We start from the raw sequence: 14,119 nt of genomic DNA on the forward strand, positions 1-14,119 counted from the left end.
GCTCTACCACTTGAGCCATAGCACCACTTCCGGCTTTTTTTCTTATGTGGTGCTGAGGAATCGAACCCAGGGGCTCACGCATGCAAGGCAAGTGCTCTACCACTGAGCCACCTTCCCAGCCCCCCATGAGACTCTTATGTCCAATAAACTACTCAAAGCCAGAAGTGGCACTGTGGCTCAAGTGGTAGAGTGCTAGGCTTGAGCACCAAGAGGCTCAAGGACAGCGCCCAGGCCCTGTCTTCCAGCCCCAGATCCTGCAAAAAGAAAAAGAAGAAGATGAGGAGGAAGAAGAGGAGGAGGAGGAGGAAGTGGTGGTGGAGGAGTTAATAATAATTTAGGTGTTCTGTTGACAGTGGAAACCACAGAAGAGTTCTGAGCTCCTTAGTCAGCTGCAACCGGGAGCAACACAGTAACAGAACAGACCATGCAACTGAGGTTTGGGGTACTAGGGGACCTGTGGTCTTCCACAGGCAACAAATCACAGGTTCCATTAACCAAGGTTTTTATTGGTCTTGTTCAAGGAAGTAAGGTACTAACTTGTGACAATATTTTGTATACAAGTGGTAAGTGACCTTATTCTGGGAAGGAGAGCTAAACAGTCAACAGTCTACAATTTGCATAAACCTAAGTCTACCCTTAAGTTCCCACACAGTTTAAGATAAAATCTGAGTTTCCCTTAAGCCAGGACTGATTGATCTTTCCAGGAAAACTCTCAGCATTACGAGAGTACATTGGGAGAAAGCATTCCAAACCCCAATCCTTTTGGGGTCTCACAGCTTGGATTTTTGGGCTTTCACAATAGTCATTCTATGGCTTAGAAGGGGTGGCTTACCTGGCCAAGGTGTGCCCCAAATCCAAGAGGAAGCAGAGCAGGAAGATCAGCCTGAGTTAGTGGCACTGGAGTCACTCAAGTGGCTTGGGGTCACTAGAATGTTCCCAGCTGCCCTGACTACTTAAGTTATATCCTGTCCTGTGCCCCTCATACTTGGATCTGGGACTGGAGTGAGGGAACCATATTCCTTCCAGCTGGGGCCACCATCCTCTGAAGCTGGGATCTAGGGGAGGGTGCACCCTACCTGGAGGGCCAAGCCTCATTATAGAAATCATATATAGAGAATTATATAGAAATCATGTGCATTTAGGGGTCCAGGAGTGCATGCCTATAATTCCAGCTGCTCTGGAAGGAGAATTGCAGTCTGAGGCCATCCAGGCAAAAAGCACAAGACCCAGGGGACCAATAGGAAGATGATGAATATGATGGATGAATTTGTTCAAAGTTCACTGTGTGCACATGTGGAAATATCACAATGTACCCTCTTCATACTACAAATGTAGGCTACTTCAAAAATAAAATAAACTATTATATTTTTTAAAAAGCACATACAAACAACAAGACCCTATCTCAAAAATAAGGAAAAGAGCCAGATGCAGGTGGCTCACGCCTGTAATCCTAGCTATACAGGGGGCTGAGATCTGAGGATCATAGTTCAAAGCCAACCCAGGCAGCAAAGTCTGTGAGACTCTTATCCCAGTAAACCACCAGAAAACCAGAAGTGGTGCTGTGGCTCAAGTGGTAGAGCGCTAGCCTTGAGCTGAAGAGCTGAGCACAGTGCCCAGGCCCAGAGTTCAAGCCCCCTGACCCACAAAAAAAGAAAAAGAGGGTGGACACCAGTGACTAACGTTTGTAATCCTATTTACTCAGGAGGCTGAGATCTGAAGATTGCAGTTCAAAGCCAGCCTGGGCAGGAAAGTCTGTGAGACTTTCCAGTCAACCACCAGAAGACTGGAAATGGAGCTGGAAATGGCTCAAAGTGGTAGAGTGCTAGCCTTGGGCAAAAGAACTCAGGGACAGCACCTAGGCCCTGGGTTCAAGTCCCAGGAACAACAACAACAAAAGGTTTGAACCAAAGGGCTAGGACATAGCTCAAGAGCTTGAGTGGTGGAGGCCTTGAGTCCTAACCCCAGTATTCCAACATACACAAAAACACACAAGAGGCTAGCCTGGGCTCTACAGTGAAACCCTCACACACATAGACAAATACCTAGGATCTTGAGATGAGGTTAACCTGAATTTTATTAGGCCTCATACCCAAAGACATGTGTCTGTATAAGGACTAGATGCCACACAGAGGCTGAGACTGGAGTGATATGCCTACAAGCCAAGAACACCTGGAGACACCAAAAGCTGTGTAATACACACACAATATGTATATGGATATATATATATATATAAATATATATATATCCATATACATATTGTGTGTATATGTATATTCAAAGCCTGAATAGCAAGATGCTGGCTCAAAAAAGTGAGTGTGATAAAATAAGAGACTCTTCTGTACTTGTTAATTCCCTCGCTAGCTGTGGCTTTAAATCCTGCTTTGAGAAATAAGCTTCAAAAAATATTTTTTTTTGATCCTTATCAAAACAGCATCTGGGGCTGGGAAGGTGGCTCAGTGGTAGAGCACTTCCCTTGCAAGCTCGAGGACCTGGGTTCGATTCCTCAGCACCACATAAGCAAAAAGCCGGAAGTGGCGCTGTGGCTCAAGTGGTGAGTGCTAGCCTTGAGCTGAAAAGCTGAGGGACAGCGCCCAGGCCCAGAGTGCAGGCCCCATGACCGGACCCAAAAAAAAACAAACAAAAAACAGCATCTGCCTTTAAAATACAAATCAAATGCTGTAATACAGACAGCCAGACAGAAAACATGCCATCACTCCCCTTTTCTTTTTTATTTTGTTGGTCATGGGGCCTGAACTCTGGGCTTGGATGCTGTCCCTCAGTTCTTCAGCTCAAGGCTAGCACTCTACCACTTGAGCCACAGTATCGCTTCTGACATTTTCTGCTTATGTGGTGCTGAGGAATCGAACCCAGGGCCTTATGAATGCAAGGCAAGCACTTTACCACTGAGCCACCTTCCCAGCCACCATCACTCCCCTTTTCTTCCCATATCCCTCCACTTTTGCTATAAACTTTGCCCACTTCATCTCTAGATTATTGAACTCTGATCTCCCTTCTGCATTTTATTTATAAGCATTTTCATTAGTACTTTTAAATTTTTTTATTTTATATTTTTGTTTATGTGGTATCAAGAGATCGAACCCAGGGCCTCATTTATGCTAGGCAAGCACTGTACCACTAAGCCACATTTCCCAGCCTCAGTAGTACTTTTGTGTATTTTTTTTTTTTTTTTGCCAGTCCTGGGGCTTGAACTCAGGGCCTGGGCACTGGTCCCTGAGCTGCTTTTGCTCAAGCTCTACCACTTGAATCACAGCACCACTTCCTGCTTTTTCTGTGTATGTGGTACAGAGGAATCGAACCCAGGGCTTCATGCATGCTAGGCAAGCACTCTACCATTCAGCCACCTTCCCAGCCCAACTTTTGTGTATTTTTTAACTAGGTGCTGTAAACCCATGGTAAAAAATAATGATAATAAAATTTGTTTTGTTTTGTTTTTTTTCTTTTAACCTGGAGTAACCTCCCTGTTCTTCCTCATGGTCCAGGAGATGAGTAAACCCCATCTCCCAGTTAACACAGAACTCCACCCCCGGCCAGGTAGGCGGGCCTTATCCGGAGGCCCCGCCCCTTTACCCTGCTGCAGCGGAGCCGGCGCGCATGTATTGCGCAGGCGCCCTGCTGCAGTGGGCGTGTTCCGCGAAGCCACGCCCCTCCTCCTGCCCAGCTTGTTGGGGCAGAAGCTGGGGCCCCGCAGACGCGGACATAGCAGCAAGCCGCCTGCTGAGTAAGACTCAAGTCTTTCACGGGGAGAGAGGGGAGGGGAAACCGGGAGAATGGGTGGAGGGGAGGGCCCCCGATGGGCCTGAGGCTGGGGTCCTGTGTTGTCAGGTCTGGTGGTTACCTGAAGGTGAGGTCAGAAATGCCACCTGGAAAAAGCTTCCCAGGGCTGGATTGAAAAAAGAAAGAAAAGACAGCCCAGGGCAGAGATCTGGGGTTCCATTGACTCCCTCCAGGGGAATCTTTGTGGGGGTGAGATCTCTATTGGAGCTCAGATGAGGCTGAAGGGCGGCAGCGTGGGGGGGGGGAGGCGGTGATACACAGTGGTGACAGGCAGAGGCGTGGAACCTTTGGAGGATTTCGAAATCCCTGCTGACCAGACACCATCTAGCTTCCCTCTTTTGGGGGGGATGATTTGGCACAGTGCCAAGGGTCTCGTGATCCTGGGTAGTGATAACTGCCCAAGACTAAATCTGCTTTCTGTGTGATATCCCCTTGAAACCCTATTAACACCCCTCTATGGTGCTTGCTTCCCTCCCCCCACCCCAGCTTGGAGACCCTTCCCGTTTGTGCTCTGCGAACCCCTGCACCCCCAGCTGTCAGGGACCATGAAGCCTAAACTAATGTATCAGGAGGTAGGTGGATGGGGACTCCGTGGGGAGGGGCCAGGTGAAGTGGAGGGCAGGAGACCCACAGGCCTACCCTGTCCCCATCCTCCAGCTGAAGGTGCCTGCTGAAGAGTCGGCGATTGAGCTGCACCTGAATGAGATCGAGGCCTGGAAGGCAGCAGAGAAGGTAAACTTAGCCTTGTTAACCCTTGATGTGTCCCAGGATGATTGGGTTGCTGGACTTGGGCAGGTTGATTGCCTCCTCTTCCTCCTCCCGCAGAAAGCCCGCTGGGTCCTGCTGGTCCTTATCTTGGCAGTGGTGGGCTTTGGTGCCCTGATGACTCAGCTGTTCCTTTGGGAATATGGAGACTTGCATCTCTTTGGGCCCAACCAGCGCCCAGCCCCATGCTATGACCCCTGCGAGTAAGTAGGAGGAGAGGAGGGGGAGGGGAGGGGGAGGGGATGAGAGGAAGGAGGGGGAAGGGGCCCTGACAAACCAGGTACACTTAAACCCACCCAGCCACACCCAGTATGGAGGGGAAGTTGGTAATGCAGATGTCCGAGCCCATATACACCCACCCCCTTCTCCCCACGCACACTGTTTCCATGGCAGCCACAGCGTCATCTTCTATGCAGGTCTGGGAACAAATAGACACGCATACGCATGGCATTTTCTTTTCTCTTTCTTTTTTTCTTTTGGCACTGTCCCTGAGCTGCGTGTGTGTGTGCATGCGCACGCGAATGCACACACACACAGGCACGCTCAAGGATAGCACACTACCACATGAGCCACACCTCCACTTCTAGCTTTTTTTTTTTTTTTTGTCAGTGGAGGGGCTTGAACTCAGGGCCTGAGTGGTGTCTCTGAGGTCTTTTTGCTCAAGGCTAGAGCTCTGACAGTTTGAACCACAGCACCACTTGCAGTTTTCTGGTGGTTCATTGGAGGTAAGAGTCTCACAGACAACCAGGTGTCAGTGCTCAGGCCTATCATTGTAGCTACTCAGGAGGCTGAAAAGGATTGAGGGTCCAAGACAGCCCAGGCAAAAATATACCTGAGACTCTTATCTCTAAATAATCACAAAAGAAGCTACAAGTGGAGCTGTGGCTCAAGTAGTAGAGCACTAGCCTTGAGCAAAAGAAGCTCAGAAAGCTGGGCACCAGTGGCTCACACCTGTCAGCCACTCAAGAGGCTGAGATCTGAGAATTGCAATTTTAAGCCAGCCTGGGCCAAAAAGTCCCATGAGGCTCTTATCTCTAATAAACTACTCAATAAAGCCAGAAGTGGTGCTGTGGCTCAAGTAATAGAGCATTAGCCTTGAGCACAAAGAGGCCCAGGAACAGTGCCCAGGCCCTGAGTTCAAGCCTCAGGACTGTCATGCACGTGCGCACACACACACCTTCCCCATCACCTCTAGACACATGGAGACCCACAAGAGTCCTGAGTAAATGTACAAATACAACCTCCTAGTCCTTTATTTCCTGTCCCCTGTGGCTGATGTTGTCCCTTTATCTCTCCCTTCTACCCTCCCCCCCCCCAGAGCAGTGCTGGTAGAGAGTATTCCAGAGGGCCTGGACTTCCCCAATACCACCACCAGTAACCCCTCCACTAGCCAGGCCTGGCTGGGTCTGCTCGCTGGGGCCCACAGCAGCCTGGACATCGCCTCCTTCTATTGGACCCTCACCAACAATGACACCCACACACAGGAGCCCTCTGCCCAGCAGGTACCCATCATCAGCCTGGACCCTAGGGAGCATCGAGGGTGGGGGGGAGGGAGTGGCAGTGGGGAGAGGTGAAGTTTTTCTAATACACACACACACACACACACACCCTGGAGACAGGCGGACCTGTCTCCCAGGTGTTTAGAAGCAGCTGTCTGGACTGGGATGTTTTTCACTATCGTCTGGAGGCCTCTGAATGCCAGACGGTAGGTTTGCTTACAAGGGGAATTAGACTGGCAGATGTCATTTGCTACAAAGTGACCCTGACTCTATCCCACAAAGACATGGGAGAGAAGACAAGCGATCACTCACTCCCAGCTTTGAGTGAGGCTGCCAGCCTTCCAGCCTTATACAGCACTGCAACTTCAGTGTCTTTGGACCAAAATGCATGGCTGCCCCGCAAGGCTCACGTTAGGATAGATATGCCAAATCCATGCCCAACACAGAACCAGCCCTTTGTAAGGTTTTGCTGTTAAGATATTGCTATTCAGCTGGGTGTGATGGTGCTGCCTGTAATCCCAGCATGTGCGAGACTAGGATAAGAGGATGGAGTTTAGACTATACAGTGACACTTCACCTCAACAACAAAAGCCAGGCACCAGTGGCTCATGCCTGTAATCCCAGCTACTCAAGAGGCTAAGATCTGAGGATTGAGGTTCAAAGCCAGCCCAGGGGCTGGGAAGGTAGCTTGGTGGTAGAGTGCTTGCCTTGCATGCATGAGGCCCTGGGTTCGATTCCTGAGCACCACATAAGCAGAAAAAGCTGGAAGTGACACTGTGGCTCAAGTGGTAGAGCACTCGCCTTGAGCTGAAGAGCTGAGGGACAGAGCCCAGGCCCAGAGTTCAGGTCCCACTACCAGCAAAAAACAAAAACAAAAAATCACAAAGCCAGCCTAGGCAGGAAAATCCGTGAGACTCTTATCTCCAGTAAACCACTCAAAACTGGAAGTGGTGTTGTGGCTCAAGTGGTAGAGTGCTAGCTTTGAGCTGAAGAGCTGAGGGACAGCGCCCAGGCCCAGAGTTCAAGGCCCACGACCGACCACAAGAAAAAAGTCTAACAAGGACTTTTCTGCCCAGGCTGGCTTCGAACTGTAATCCTCAGATCTTAGCCTCTTGAGTAGCTAGGATTACAGGCTCCTGCACTAGTTTATTATTTTTTTTAATGACATCTCAAAGTCAAACCCTACTGGGGTAATTCAAGACTAGGGGTAGGTTGGCATACTGGCTGGCCCAGCCCCAGAGAATCTGCTTCTTTCCTGCAGGGTGAGGAGGTCTTCCGGCAGCTCCAGGCCCTGGCACCTCGGGGTGTGAAGGTCCGTGTCGCGGTGAGCAGGCCCAATGGGCCTCAGCTACCAGCCGACCTTCAAGCCCTACTGCAGAGTGGTAAGCTGGGAATGGTTGGGGTGGCAGGCCTGGGCCCCCCTTCACAAGCCAGCCCCCTGATTGTGCTCACTGTTGGCTTCAGGTGCCCAGGTCCGCATGGTGGACATGCAGAAGCTGACCCATGGAGTCCTGCACACCAAGTTCTGGGTGGTGGACCAGACCCATTTCTACCTGGGCAGTGCCAACATGGACTGGCGCTCCCTGACCCAGGTCGGCCCTCACCCCGCCCAGCTTTCCTCCCAGGCCTGAACACCCTCAGTGCATCTCTCTCTTGTCCCTACTCCCAACCTTCAGCTCCAGCCCCGGGCTTCCTCTAATTCCTCATGAAAGCTACCCCTGAGATACAAGGTATTGAAAACCCTACCCATCCAGGTGGCCTTTGTTATACATTTCCTGTGCATCTGTTTCTAAACCCTGCTCTACCCTGGGGGATGCTGGGCACATTGCCAATATCTTGAACTTGCAGTTCAGTTTGGAAGCCGGGACCAGCACCAGTGGCACTCAGAGACCTCAGGGTTTGGGGTAGATGGAGAGGGGCAGGTGGAGGGGCAAGGATTTGATGAGAAGACACAGGCAGAGAGCATCTGGGACAGGATAGATGGATAGAATGGTGGTGGAGGCTGAAGGGTCAGAGCCTTGGAGTGATGCATAATCTGAGCAGTCCAGGGAGGCTTCCTGGAGGAGGAAACACATTGGCCTATGCCAAAGATGGAACAGGAGTTGGGGTAGAAGCAAGAGCTTATGTGAACCTTCAGGAAAGCTGGAGTGTGAGTCAAGTTCATGCCTGTGAATTTGAGAAGATCATCTAGAATATTATCCATGCAGGGTAAAGATGTGGAAGAGACTAAGGGACAGAGAGGAGGAGGAGCAGGCAGAGGGGATCTTCCTTGTTCTCTTGTCTGTCCCCTGGCTGTCCCCAGGTTCAGTACCGCCCCTCTCCCACAGGTCAAGGAGTTGGGTGTGGTCATGTACAACTGCAGCTGTCTGGCTCAAGACTTGACCAAAATCTTTGAGGCCTACTGGTTCCTGGGCCAGGCAGGCAGCTCCATTCCATCCACCTGGCCCCAGTCCTATGACACACACTACAATCAAGAGACACCAATGGAGATCTGCCTCAACGGCACCCCAGCTCTGGCCTATCTGGCGGTAAGTCTGGGAGAAGCAGGCCACGGTCATGACCTCCATCATGGCCCTGCCTAGTGATGGCGTTCTGCTTGGTCAGGGGCCTGGGCTGGGGTTCAGTCTCCATTGGCCTCTGTTTTGGTGTTGTTTTTGCCTAGGCGCTGTCCCTGAGCTTTTTCACTCAAGGTTAACGTTCTACCACTTTGAGCCACAGCTCCAGTGGCTCATGGGAGATAAGGGTCTCATGGACTTTCCTGCCCAGCCAGCTTTGAGCCACTATTGCCTGGCTGGCCTCTGTTTTATCTGCCAAATGGGTACCACATTTTTCCAACCTCTGGGTATAGTACACACCAAACCTTTGCTATTGTCTGGTGCAGTCACCAAGAGGTGGCTCTTTTCCATTTAAATTAATGAAAATTAGGACTAGGAAGCATGGCTCAACAAGTAGAACAACTTGGGGCTGGGAAGGTGGCTCAGTGGTAAAGCGCTTGCCTTGTATGCTTGAGGCCCTGGGTTCGATTCCTCAGCACCCATAAGCAAAAAAAAAAAAAGCCAGAAGTGGCGCTGTGGCTCAATTGGTAGAGCGCTAGCCTTGAGCTGAAGAGCTGAGGGGCATCGCCCAGGCTCAGGGTTCAGGCCCACGACCGAACCCAAAACAAAACAAGTAGAACAACTTGCTCAGAGCGTGCAAGGCTGAGTTCAATCCCCAGTACAACTGAAAGAAAAAAAAATCTATTAATTAAAATTAAATATGGTGACAATCTGCATGCGACAAGTGGCTGCTATATTGGGGAGTGCAGAGAAAACCTTTTTGTCATTCCAGAAAGTTCTATCAGGCAGTACTGACTACTTTTGGGGGGCTGGGGGTAGGGGCTTGAACTCTAGGCCTGAACGCTGTCCCTCAGCTCTTCACTTTAAGGCTAGCACTCTACCACTTGAGCTACAGCACCACTTCCAGTTTTCTGGTGGTTAATTGGAGATAAGAATCTCATGGACTTTCCTGCCCCGGGCTGGCTTCGAACTTCGATCCTTAGGTCTAAGCCTCCTGAGTAGCTAGGATTATAGGCATGAGCCACTGGTGCCCAGCTACTTCTTTTTGTTCTTTTTTTTTTTTTTTTTTTGAGACTGGGTTTTGATATATAACCCAGGCTGGCTTCAAACTCAGTGTCCTCCTGCATCAGCCTCCCAAGTTTCATTTTTTGTTTTTTTTGTCGGTCGTGGGGCTTGAACTCTGGGCTTGGGCGCTGTCCCTCAGCTCTTCAGCTCAAGGCGAGCACTCTACCACTTGAACTACAGCGCCACTTCCGGTTTTCTGGTGGTTTATTGGAGATAGGAGTCTCAAGGTCTCTCCTGCCCTGGCTGGCTTTGAACCGCGATCCTCAGATCTCAGCCTCCTGAGTAGCTAGGATTACAGGCGTGAGCCACCAGCACCCGGCTAGCCTCCCAAGTAGCTAGGATTACAGGCGTGAGCCACCAGCGCCCGGCTAGCCTCCCAAGTTTTGGGATTACAGGCATATACTACCATGCCTGCTTCCTTAGCTTATTTGCTCCAGGTTGACATTCTACCACTTCTACTTCTAGCTTTTTGCTGGTTATTGGAGTTAAGAGTCTCACATATTTTCCTGCCCAGGCTGGAATAGAACCATGACCCTCAGATCTCAGCCTCCTGAGTAGCTAGGATTACAGGCATGAGCCACCTGTACCCAGCACAGTTTGCATTTTTAACTAGTTTCCAAGTGATATTGATGCTGAATGAGGAACCACTCAAAGCATAAATTCTGGAACCAGGCAGTCTGGGTGCAAATCTTGGCTTCATCAATCAGCTGTGTGACCGTAGGCAAGTCTCTTACCCACTCTGAGCCTATTTTTGACATAGTGATTGTCCCCTCACCTTCAGAGGTGAGGAACTCAATGAGACCCAGAAGGCCTGGTTCATGGGGAGCTGGCCATACACAGGGGTCACTATGATCATGCCTCTGTTTTGTTTTGTTTTTGATCTGAGATCAGGACTCGGAACTCGGTACCTGATGTTTTCGCTCATTGGCTAGCAGTCTACCAACTGAGCCACGCCTTCAACCCCCAACCATGCCTCTGCGGGACATTTTCTGTGATTCTCTTCTCACCCCCAGAGTGCACCCCCACCCCTGTGTCCAAGTAGCCGCACCCCAGACCTGAAGGCCCTCCTCAACGTGGTGGACAGTGCACGGAGCTTCATCTACATCGCAGTCATGAACTACCTGCCCACCATGGAATTCTCCCACCCTCGCAGGTGCAGCTGGGTGTGGACAGGGCTGGGATGGGGAGCCCCTGCGTGGGGAGAGGGAGTGACGGAGCTCAGAGAGCAGACGAGAGCATGGATGCAGACAGGGAGACGGAAGTGACAGACACACCACTGGATGTCCGAGGCAGGGACTGGATGGGGTGAGGGAAACAAAAGGAATGGGGCAGCTAGAAGCCTGAACCAGGGGTGTGAAATGTGGGGTTTGGAGCAGCAGAAATCATGGTCTCGAAGGGGTGTGGTGGTACATTCCTGTAATCCCAGCACTCAAGAGGCTGAGATGGGGAGTTCTGGGCAGTTTGAGCTACATAGCAAGATTCTATCTCAAGAACAAAACAAAAGAGTCGAGGACATACAGCTCAGGGGAAGGGTGCTTACCTAGCATTTGCAAGGCCCTCGGTTCCAAGAGAGGGAGAGAGAAAGAGGGGGAGAGGGAACAGGGAAAGAGCAAGCAAGGGAGACGGAGAGGGAGAATATGCAAGTATCTAAGCACAAGCCGAGATTGGAAATGGATGTAGGAGGTAGCTAAGAATACTAGGGTTGCCAGATGCTGATAGATCACACCTGTCATCCTAGCTACTCAGGAGGCTGAGATCTGAGGATCAAGGTTCAAAGGCCAGGAATGAAGAAAGAACACCCATGAGATGGGTCTCCAGTTAACCACCAAAAAGCCGGAAATAGAGCAGTGGCTCAAGTACTAGCCTTGAACAAAAGTTCAGGGACAGCACCCAGTGCCTAAATTCAAGCTCTAGGACTGGTGTGTGTGTGTGTACGCATGCATGCACGTGCACACACACACACACACACAGAAGAGAGAGACATATAATCTCAAAACTCAGGAGACCAAGGCAGGAGCATTTTGAGTTTGAGGACAGCCTGAGCTACAGAGAGATAGAGACCCTATCTCACACAAAACAAAGGGATGATTGGGCTAGGGAGGGGGTATTGGAGGAGGCTGTGTGGAGATGAGTAGACAAGATGATGGGGGACAAGTCTTTGGGGGTCTGGAACAGGGGATGAGGGCTCAAAGGAGACAGGAACGGGCTGGGAGCCAGCCGTGAGAACAGTAGATAGTTAGGGGTGCTCTTGGAAGCCAACACAAGGGCCAGGCTTGGATCCCCAGAGCTGAGGGTGCAGGCTGTAGGTAAGGCTGCCCTCCTCATCTCCGTCCCCAGGTTCTGGCCTACCATTGACGATGGGCTGCGCCGGGCAGCCTACGAGCGGGGAGTCAAGATTCGCTTGCTCATCAGCTGCTGGGGACACTCAGAGCCGTCCATGCGGTCCTTCCTGCTCTCCCTGGCTGCCCTGAGGGACAACCACACCCACTCTGACATCCAGGTGGTAAGTTCTACCAGACTAGCTTTGGCCATTAAGAGGCACTAAGTAGACACACCAGCAGAGGGTCGGGGATTGATTAGAGACAAAGGCAGAGGGTTGGGACAAGATGGTGACCCAGGCCAGGTGCTGGTGGCTCACGCCTGTCATCCTAGCTACTAAGGAGGCTGAGATCTGAGTACTGCAGCTCTAAGCCAGCTGGGACAGGAAAGTCCGTGAGGCTCTTACCTCCAGTGAACCACTATAAAACCAGAAGTGGTACTGTGGTTCAAAGTGGTAGAGTGAGCAAAATAGCTCAGAGACAGTGCCCAGATCCTGAGTTCAAGCCCAACAATTGACAAAATTTTTAATAAAAGGAGACACAGGCAGAGGATGGAGGACAGGTGCAGCAGGTTGGGGACCACTTGCTTACCACCCTCCAATCCTGAGGCTTTGAGTGTTTCATTGGAGATAAGAGAGTCTCACAGGGACTTTTCTACCTGGGCTGACTTTGAACCATGAGCCTCAGATCTCAGCCTCCTGAGTAGCTAGGAGTACAGGTGTGAGCCACCAGCGCCCAGCTTTCTTGGGGCTTTTCTGACCCCCTGCACCCACACCTGCAGCTCACTTTCCTTGCTTTCCTCTTCCCTTCCCTCCCCTCTGTTCTTCTCTCTGGCAGAAACTCTTCGTGGTTCCTGCCGATGAAGCCCAGGCCCGCATCCCTTATGCCCGTGTGAATCACAACAAATACATGGTGACCGAACGTGCGGCCTACATCGGTGAGTGTTGGAGCATCAAGGCTAGGTGTGGGGGAGTGGTTTGGAAGGAAGGAGTGTGCAGGTGCCAGGGCCTGGACACCCCACGGAACCGTTAACTCTTTACCCCACATCCAAAGGAACCTCCAACTGGTCAGGCAGCTACTTCACAGACACGGCAGGAACCTCCCTGCTTGTGACCCAGAATGGGCATGGCGGCCTGCGAAGCCAGCTGGAGGCCATCTTCCTGAGGGACTGGGACTCCCCCTACAGCCACGACCTGGACACCTCAGCCGACAGCGTGGGCAATGCCTGCCGCCTGCTCTGAGACCTGGTCCAATGGACAGGCCAAGACCTTCAAGCTCCTCCCACCCCTGCCTCCCCACTCCACAGTCCCAGAGACCCAGACCCTGGGTTCCGGTCCCCCTCTCCATATCCCTGCTTTCTGTCTACCCCTCATTGTGGCTCCACAGGCTCTCCCCTGCATTTCCCCCTCTACCTCTACCCTCCACCAGCCTGATGCAGTGGCCCCTGGGGCCTAGCAGGGCTGAGGGAGGGAACCCCCAAAGAAGTGGGGGTGCATGCTGGGCCCAGACCCCTAGGCTATCCCTCCTTTCTAGGGCAAAGAGGGCCCAAGATTATAATAAGTAAATAATTGTCTGTACCGCCTGCGTCTGACCGACTACTGTTAGAGGGGGGTGTCAGGGCTAAGGGACAGCCCGTGTGGGTCTCTGGGGGTGTGTGTGACAATATGCTAAGCCCTTGACAGGGGGCACCTGTGTGTTTTGGTGTGTCCTGAGCCCCCAGTGGACAATGCACATGAGCTGGCACAGGCTGAGCGTGCATGGAGCCAGCATAGGCTGGCACGTGCTACACACAGGGAGCATGCGCCTAGATCCAGCATGACCTGAACCATCATCACCCTTGTCCCCAGGGGGAACCAGCTCGCCTAAACACCACAGCGTGCACCAAAGGCAAGATCTAAGCCTGAGGACTTTCTGCGCCAAAACCCAGAGAATGTTCTGGAGGCAGATTCCTAAGTGCCAATCCAGAGACAAGGAGTGCTAGAACAGTTCTTTTATTGAAATAGGCAGAGACGGCAGAGCCGGGAGCGAGCTCGGGGCCAGTAGCGCGCATCCATCTTCCTGCCTTCCTGGCCGAGGGGGCCATGGGCCAGACCCTGAGAGGCCTCCAGTGTTTGGGGAGGGA

General features: G+C 51.6%; 1 protein-coding gene across 3 annotated transcripts in view; it reads left to right on the top strand.

The window, feature by feature from the left end:
* Positions 1 to 13,574, top strand: part of Pld3 (phospholipase D family, member 3) — a 25,285-nt gene extending 11,711 nt beyond the window's left edge. The window contains exons 2-13 of one of the 3 annotated variants that reach the window (XM_013032716.1): positions 3,501 to 3,739; positions 4,282 to 4,367; positions 4,453 to 4,527; positions 4,621 to 4,763; positions 5,879 to 6,062; positions 7,321 to 7,441; positions 7,524 to 7,651; positions 8,387 to 8,587; positions 10,693 to 10,832; positions 12,017 to 12,182; positions 12,835 to 12,934; positions 13,051 to 13,574. In XM_013032716.1, coding sequence (XP_012888170.1) covers positions 3,613 to 3,739; positions 4,282 to 4,367; positions 4,453 to 4,527; positions 4,621 to 4,763; positions 5,879 to 6,062; positions 7,321 to 7,441; positions 7,524 to 7,651; positions 8,387 to 8,587; positions 10,693 to 10,832; positions 12,017 to 12,182; positions 12,835 to 12,934; positions 13,051 to 13,238 — 1,659 coding nt within the window. In that variant the 5' untranslated portion in view covers positions 3,501 to 3,612 and the 3' untranslated portion in view covers positions 13,239 to 13,574. The remainder of the gene's footprint in view (positions 1 to 3,500; positions 3,740 to 4,281; positions 4,368 to 4,452; positions 4,528 to 4,620; positions 4,764 to 5,878; positions 6,063 to 7,320; positions 7,442 to 7,523; positions 7,652 to 8,386; positions 8,588 to 10,692; positions 10,833 to 12,016; positions 12,183 to 12,834; positions 12,935 to 13,050) is intronic. The other 2 variants (XM_013032717.1, XM_013032718.1) reach the window with 2 other exon arrangements.
* The last annotated feature ends 545 nt before the right edge of the window (positions 13,575 to 14,119 follow it).

The sequence above is a fragment of the Dipodomys ordii genome, unplaced genomic scaffold, assembly GCF_000151885.1.
Source record: "Dipodomys ordii isolate 6190 unplaced genomic scaffold, Dord_2.0 Scaffold156, whole genome shotgun sequence".
Classification (NCBI taxonomy): Eukaryota; Metazoa; Chordata; class Mammalia; order Rodentia; family Heteromyidae; genus Dipodomys; species Dipodomys ordii.